The sequence below is a fragment of the Nicotiana sylvestris genome, chromosome 3, assembly GCF_000393655.2.
Source record: "Nicotiana sylvestris chromosome 3, ASM39365v2, whole genome shotgun sequence".
NCBI lineage: Eukaryota > Viridiplantae > Streptophyta > Magnoliopsida > Solanales > Solanaceae > Nicotiana > Nicotiana sylvestris.
In genome coordinates this window covers 210,148,583-210,156,840 of record NC_091059.1, presented here as the reverse complement: position 1 = coordinate 210,156,840, position 8,258 = coordinate 210,148,583, and the positions used below count along the sequence as shown (strand labels likewise).

At 39.1% G+C, this 8,258-nt stretch overlaps 1 protein-coding gene across 1 annotated transcript; it reads right to left on the bottom strand.

Annotated features, from left to right (window-relative positions):
- Positions 1–403: 403 nt before the first annotated feature.
- Positions 404–7,916, bottom strand: LOC104225617 (ribonuclease TUDOR 1). The gene is made up of 17 exons (XM_009777462.2): positions 7,729–7,916; positions 6,885–7,041; positions 6,716–6,790; positions 6,518–6,631; positions 6,324–6,425; positions 5,514–5,720; positions 5,214–5,429; positions 5,034–5,141; positions 4,152–4,322; positions 3,859–4,056; positions 3,419–3,772; positions 3,108–3,338; positions 2,838–3,026; positions 2,651–2,728; positions 2,322–2,516; positions 1,300–1,677; positions 404–946 (listed from the first exon to the last, which is right to left on the bottom strand). The coding sequence occupies exons 2-17, from the start codon at positions 7,020–7,022 to the stop codon at positions 758–760; spliced, it is 2,943 nt and encodes a 980-aa protein (XP_009775764.1). The 5' UTR covers positions 7,023–7,041; positions 7,729–7,916; the 3' UTR covers positions 404–757.
- Positions 7,917–8,258: the final 342 nt, after the last annotated feature.

Genomic DNA, 8,258 nt, shown 5'->3' with positions numbered 1-8,258 from the left:
GAATGGAAGATGGTGCAACAGCGAATCCTGTTACGTTACTTCGAATGGAATCTTATGCTTCGAATGGAATCTTATGCTGTATCACATGCAACGAGCAGGAAATATTTTCTTCTCCGGCCAAAACCGGAATTGCTGATAAGGGACGAAGATGCGCGAGAAATTAACGCACATATACCACTGAAACCCCAATTTAGAATCAAATCCCCCCACTCTGACATATTCTGCGTTTTTCCCTTTCTACACACGCTTAATGTATATATAATTAATCTTGTTTTACCTCTTAAGCATTCCATCAAATGATTGAATTTTTTTTTTTTTGTTTCCTTCTTTACTCGAAATATTCATTGACAATATGTAAAACCCAAATAACAAGGACAATCAAGATGGTAAGCAGAAAGAATAGTTGAGGAAACATTGGGAGTGGTAGATTAAAGAAGAGAAAGTAATTGGGTAGAGTAAATATTGCCTCAGTTTTAACATAAAATTTATCACATTCCAAATGGAACGACAAAGGAGGCCGGTTTATTCAGAGTCGTATAAGTTAAAAATTGAAAATTTAAAGAACAAAGAACAAAATTTCTCTCACCTCCTGAAGTCTCACTCCTAAAGTTACATGTGAACACCACATTAAAAGCTAACTCAAACTTTCAGTGCTCTATTTCCTTAGACAGCAATTGTCTTGTTTGTTTAATTGGTGGGAGTTTAGCCCGAAAAAGCCCCATCCAAATTGGCAATTGCCACCAGTTAACTGTTGCATTCACCGTTTGCCAGCAGCTTTCTTAGCAGGGATAGCAGAATCCTCATCATCTGACTCGACATCTCCATACTCCCACATTGCAAGTCTTTTCTGTCGTGCTTCTGTTTGATACTTCTCCAATTCATCCAGAGCCTGTTGTTTGTCCTTGGGCTCCCACCTCCTCCTTTTCTCCATCCTAGCAAGTCCTTCCTGAAAAATTTACAGGTCCTCGCGTTAGATCCTGCTATTAACACCGCCAGCACAATAAAATATAATCCTTAAGTAGGGGCACAGGCAAATTCTTTTGGAGAATGGAAGCTCTAGGTCTTTTAAAACCCAACTTTACCAGATAAAAGATAATCTAGCTAAACCTTCACGTTTTAACAGACTGGGACTACACAAATGGAATTTGAACAGCCAACTGCTTCACTATGATACTGTAGTACCAAAACAAGTTTGGAGACCAAAAGCTAGGGAGGGGGCAGTGCAAAAAAGAACTAGTTGCTAAATGAGTAGAATAATCTCAAATCATAATTAACATAAAAGGGACCATAATTTCAAACCTTAAGCAAGGTAGCATTTATGCTGACATCAGTTTCAGGATCAACCAAAGTCACCAAAAAGATTGTCCCTGTTCCTTGACCTTTGACTTTTCCACCTGAAGCGTCTTTTTCCTCGATAGCAGCTCTGAATTCCTTTGGCCCACTTAGAAGAAGCTCACTTAGCCGGTAAGCTGCTTCCTGACCATAATCATCCTCTAGCCCAGGAACTTTAACATGAGCAAGACTGCAGAGCTGAGCTAGACCAGGACTGGAGGAAACAGATGCCTCTAGAGGCCGCAACTGACTGTAAGAAACAACTTCTTGGTTTCCATAATCAATGTAGAAAACTTCAAACTTGTCTTTGGAAGATTCCACAGCACCACGAGGGGCATTGACAATCTTAAACAAATTTTAAAGTGCAAAATCAGAATAAAAAAAAATGATATGACAAGCAAAATAATAACACAATAAAATCACCTAATATCCTTCAGAAGACATGAAACCTCTAGAGTAATACCCAACCAAGATATACATTGGGTAAAATAAGGGCTTGGGGGACAACTAGTTGATGAACGAAATTCAATTCATGAGACGCAGAGCAGCAGACCAGAGCAGCCGCAAGACGAAGTAATGTATTGTTTTTAAAGAGCAAGAGACATTACATGAACAGGGATTTACTTTTAATATTTATCTATTTAGTACCAAAGAAAACACTTAACTAACCAGTACAGCTCATGTGATGAAAAAATGGAGTATACAGTTTAAGCAGATGGTTTATTTGATTGATGGGAAAGCATCACATTGTAACTTTCTCTGTTTAAGTGAAAAGTAGCAAGTAAAAAGTAGCACATAATAATTTTGACAATTTAAAGGTTTGACTTCATAAAACTAGCTAATATCATAATTTCCATTCACATAGTAGAATACACAGGGTTAGGGTACTCAGTAGTAATCCAAGTCACATCTCCAACTGTTTAATTCAAAGCATTGTGGAACTACATAAATAAAATAAAGTACAAGAAAAAGGAAATTGGATCACTTACCATTGCTCGGTTCCATGAATTATCAGCACTGAATTGAGCAAGAACAATATCACCTTTCTTTGGATTAAAGGCACCAATTACAGGAGCCTCTTGAAGATTTAGAGAAGCAAGCTGCTTCTGAATGGCAGCTACTTTCTGGTCGGAAACCAACTGAACATAAAATTTACCACCTCCCAAAACTTCAGTGACTGTTACCTGAGAATATATATGGATGTAAAAAGTACAGAAGTCAAGCAATCATAAAATAAAACTAGTATTCACAATGAATCCAGATGGTAAATTATGCTAAACAATGTTTAACTGAGAAGCACTAGATCTAATTACATTACCTTCACCTCTTCTTTTTGGCGCTTTTCAGCTGCTCCACCATTGGCAACTTCCTCTCCCTCAACGTAATTCTCCCATACCTATATGGAGTTGTTTGTTAATAAATAATAAAGAACAAACCCATGACTAACAAGTATAACAGACCATTTTTATTTAAAAAAAATTATGTATAGCAGATCAAGCTCTTGCCTTCAATTTCTGCCTTTTGGCTGCCTGTTCAGCTTGCATGAGAAGATGAGCATCTTGGATTCTATCAGTACCAAAAGAAGTTTGAAGCCTTGCTAAACCAGCTTCCAGTAGAGTCACTGCCACATTGGATCTCGATTCCCATAATGTGCCCAAGAAAGTACCTGTTCTATCAACTGTTTCTACCTCGATCTATGTAGAAGACAACAGGAAACAAATAAGAGAGAGAATTCAAATGTAACACATTCCAAATGTAAGAAGAAAACAATGTACCTCAACATCCCTCTGCATTATCTTCCTCCTCATCAAGGCAATGGCTTCCTCAGAGTAGGGTTCATCACGACCTGGGCATCTCACTCCAGAGATAGAAAAAGCAATGCTGCAAGTCTCCTTGGGAATAAACAGTTTGAATCTATGACCACTGAGGACATATTCTACTACAGCAGACATCCTCCTGTTACGCTGCAAGAAAGGCAAAAAGTCTCTAGCTTTCTTTGACGGTCCCTGAAAGACATAAAGCAGAAACAATTAGATATTTCCTTAGAGACACATAAAAAAAGAGAATCAGTGAGAAGGATACTAACTGCTAGCAAATCTGTAACATGCATCACTGGAGGTTCTTTAGGAGAATGCATGCCCTTTTTCCCAGAAATAGCGCGTGATTCTGCTGAGAGAAGGGCATCATAATAGTTTGAGCGTTCTTCAAAATCACGATGTCTAACAACAGTTGCAAAACCACGGCCAACTAAAAGCTCAGCAACATTCACTCCAGCCAACTGGTTGCCTGCAGCAGATGGAGCAGGTGATGCATCATCCCCATCCTTTGATGCTAGGAATACAGATCCAAAGTCCATCACCCTTGAATCTGTGCCACTGGCAGGAGCACCAGGCCCATCTGCCATGCCGACCTTTCGAGAGTACTCCATTGAAACATGAACCTGAAAGCATTTAAGTTAGTAAATCATCTCCTTCTGATTCTGTAAGTCTGAAATTAGGAGAGGAGACATCAGAGAGAGAGCAATACCTGTCTTCCGATAAGGCGATTTCTCAAAAATTCCTTTGCTTCACGAGCATAGGGAGCAGGCTTTTCATCTCTACGAGGATTCCCCATTTTAGGAGTCCTAATACTTGAAAGATTAACTCTTCGTTCTGCTGATGGATGTCCAAATGGCAGAGAATCATCAGCTATAATGAGACAATCTCCGCTGACAACCTCAACCACCTAGAAAAAGCCAAGCACAAATCATTTGAGAAGAGAGAGAGAGAGAGAGAGAGAGAGTATAAAACTACTTAAACAACCCTTTGACTCATAGCTACCTTTCCTGTGAAATTCTGGTCATGAATAGCCTTGGAATTTGTTGCTGGGGGTACATAGTTCGTCCAGATTCTTAGGCGAGTCTTCTTGGCCTGAAGCTCAGCATCTTTCAACTGCTTCTTGACTTCCCCCTCAAGCATGTTTGCACTCCAATCAACGTACTTAGCATAACCCTATGCCAAAGGAAAGGAGAGGGCATAAAGTTTAGATCAGACAGGACTTGAATGTTCTAAAAACCGCAAAATAATTATACATTTCCTGTTCTAGAATTAGGAGGAACTAGCTGATCACCGTCAATGAGTTAACTGATTGAAAAGTAGAGATAACCGAAATAAACAGCTTTTAAACTACAACTTCAAACATTAAAGAAAGAGTTAAGTGAAGAAAGTTATGGCAAGAGAAAGTTAATGCATTTAGGTGAAAGAGGATCCCTTGCAAATCCACATAAAGAAAACAAGGGATGGCACAAAATGAGAGAGAGATAATGCCCAGACTGAATGTAAAGGTAATAAATACTATGACAGGACACAGTACATAATGCACACAGATGCATAATATTGAAGACAGCATTTGTACTACTAATGACCAGGAAAACAAGAGGACTAACTGTGTCACTGAACAAGATATAAGCCACTTGTTGAGCATATCGAAGCGTAAAATCAGAGCCTTCCGAATTAGAGAAAATCTATCAGTAAACAACTAATCTTTACAAGAGACAACCAACAAGAAAGGCAGTTAAGGTTAAGAAAGTTTCCAATTTCTTTTCAAAAACAAAGTGTACCTTTTACGGTGACCTTTTCTAAAAAACATCAGTTTCTTAATAGACAAAGAAATAATTAGATTAAACAAGCAAAAGTATCAACAATTGTATGTCTATCACGCACATTTTCAACAAGCTCCAAACCCAGGTTTTTTGCCGATTCTCCATCAGGATAGTACACTGAGCCAATCAGATTGCTAAACTTGTCAACACCCTCCAGGACAATCCGAACCTGCACGTTAAACTAAATTAGAAAAAGAATAAACCGGAAACACAAACCATTGAGAGCTAACAAGAATCTCACATCTCTATTTAACACACGAGTTTCGGTAAAATGCTTTGCTTCTCTGCCATATGGATCTGGAGCAACTTCTGATACAGATGCTGCTGAGGCTGCCAGCCTCTGAGCTGTTGTCGGAGTAGCACGAGGTTCAGTAGTTGATTCTCCGTTTGGTTCATCAGAGGTAATACTAGCATTAACAACAGTTTCTGATGTTGCTCTTCTTCCCATAGTTGGTGCCTGTTTATTTAAAAAAAAGGGTAAACGCACTGGTAAAGTAACAAGAGCTGGCCGTGTAGAAATTTCAACTTGTACTGCATTGACCTGTATTCCGGCAATGAACACTTGGATGAACTGGAAGTCTGGAAGCAAGTACACTCGCAGTGTACTTCCATCACGAACCTGCTCAACAAATGCTTCTATCAGCTTACCTTTATTTTCCTCCAAAAGGCCCCTTGCATCAAAGATACTAGGATCACCGATTGCAGATGGAGGTAGATTCCTAATAGATGCCTCAGAAGCACCAGGTGCCTGAAAAAGCAGTATGCCAGGGATTACTACGCAAAAATAAAAAATAAAGAAGGCATCAAGCTTGAGATTTCACAATATATGGACCACTGAACTAAAAAGGACAAAGATACTGCGCAAAAGATCCACCAGCCAACACAGACCACAGTGACAGAAGCTACTCATAAAAGATTACAGTTTAGATAAAGATCTAGTTGCTGGCCATTATACGTGAAAGAATAACAAGAAAAAGAAATAAAACAGGTTAATCTGGATACCACCCACTGTCTCAGCAGTGGGCACTAATCCTGAAGTTCTAACAATCAAACCTCAATACATTTTAGATTAAATCCTGTAGCTGAGGGTGTACTGCATACAGAAGCAGACCACAAAATGGGACAAAAAACATGCGCAAAAACATCTGGAAAAGAAGCAAACTACTTCTTAGTGTTCCAGTCTGCAGAGAAAATTCATTTTCCCTGGCTCAATCCATCCATCCAAAAGAAGATAAAGCTTGGATAGATATTGCTTTGAAGTTAACAGCATTTGTTGTTGATCAAGTAAAATGGTGAAGTTCACAATATTTGTCCAGTAACAAAGACACATTAGAGACAATGAGAAACACACCCTACTCCAACGACCTAGACCTTGTTGCTTAGCTTGTTCCTCAGCATCTTGCAGCGGTTTTAAATAGGGGTTAGCATCTTTCTGTTGACCCTGCTCCCTGACCTGGTTCCATCAAAATTAATCATTTCATGAAACTAGATCTAATGGGAAATAAGTCAGCTGACGAACAGAGAAATTAACACCAATGCACCAACCTTGGCCCAGCCTGAAGCAACAACTAGCATGGAAACATTCTTGTCGCCAAGAAAAACAGTGCCATATTCCCTCCCTATGGAAGGTACAGTATATTCCACCTTGAAGGTGACCTCCTAAGGAAAAAAATGGATGCAGTTCAGAATCATATTAAAAGGACAGGAAATACATACTAGTTAGAATAATCAATGCAAGAACACCTTTCCAATGCAAAGCTTCCTCAAGAACTCTCTGCTTTGCCATGCAAATGGCTCATCCACCCCACCACGACGTGCCTACAAGTGAAAAGCTAGAATGAGATTTGAACGAGGAGAGCAATTCGAAGATATGTATCATTTGAAAAAAAAGGGTTCTTAGTGCAAGTCATACCAATCGTGGAGCCATTAGAGATGCTAAGGTAATAGATTTTTCAGGGGGAATTTCAGCCTTGGAACTGCCCATTATCACCAAACTGTCACCAGAGGGAACGGCTTTCACTCTTCCCTTCAACCATCCTGTTGATGCCATTTCAACTACTGCTAAATGCCTGAGAATAACAATCCAAATTAGGAAACGAAACTTTAATGGAGGCAGGATTGCAAGAATCATCATCCAGGTAGACATGCAGAAACAAAACAAGCCACAGCCACACTTTCCAAGGGCACTCTTTTGGTACATAAAAATCAAAAACCTTTATATGAGTAAGGATTACTAACTCAGAATAATGAGATCTTACATGGAAAAGGTAAAAGAGGCAAACAAAACAACAAATTCGAATATAGATCTCAGCAAAAGTAAACCTGTCTAATTGCTGTATATAAAATAACGACCAAAATCTCAGCCTTAAAAACGCAATTGGCAAAAAAAAACATGTTATGCATTATAGGTCATCCCAAACCAAAATATTGTAAAAGTGATTAAACTAAAATAATATAATTTCAAACGAATGTTAACGCAGACACGTCAAAAAAACAATTCTTCCCCAAACATACAAGCATAGCACAGCGCTTCTCTCCTCTATATAAACAGGACCAAAGGTTACTCGTAATATACAATGTGAATACGCCCCAAAACCAGTGATTTGAATTCATTATGCATGTACAACAACAAAATCACATAAAAAATAACGAAATACTGGATTGCATCGGCGATACGTTTAATTGTAAAGTAAGTTGATTCTGATACAAACACACGTAAAAGCGTTAATTACATAAGCACCATCCAATAGCAATACCTGAATGATCAGCACTGAATGGATCGATCGGAGACGGATGGAAAGAGAGAAAGCAAAGTAACGTACGGATCTGAGGACAAATCAGCTACCAAATCATGCAAAATTGGATTTCTACACAACGACGGTTTACGGCGAGAATGCAGAGGCTGTATCCGGAGGCGGACGGCGGATCAGATCGGGAGAGAATTAGATAAAAGTCCGTATTGTAGGTGAGAATTTATATGTGAATAGGGGGGGGGAGGCGGGGGTATAGAAGAAAGGAAGTGAAAATAAGATTCACCACCTTTTTCGGGTAAAATTACCTAAAATGCCATACTAATATGTCAGTTTGAGATCTAGTAAAAGAATAGAACCTTGGGTTTTCTGATTTGGTTAAAAGAAGGTTAGTTGAAAAAACTGACCGTACTTGGACCCGATAAGGACAGGCGGATTTCCCATAGTTATGACGAAGACGGAGAGCCACGTCAGATGCCTCTGCCAATAAACTACTGCCATGTCACTTAGAGGCGTTACTTTTCCCATGTCAGCAG

Bases quoted from the DNA above. Each gene is read 5' to 3' on its own strand.
- LOC104225617 (XM_009777462.2), bottom strand. From the start codon at position 7,022: ATGGCATCAACAGGATGGTTGAAGGGAAGAGTGAAAGCCGTTCCCTCT. The intron at 2,517-2,650 runs GTAATGTAATTA...ATATATTCTCAG, and splicing joins GCCAAAAAGAAGAGGTGAAG to GTAACAGTCACTGAAGTTTT. The intron at 1,678-2,321 runs GTAAGTGATCCA...AATTTGTTTAAG, and splicing joins ATTCATGGAACCGAGCAATG to ATTGTCAATGCCCCTCGTGG.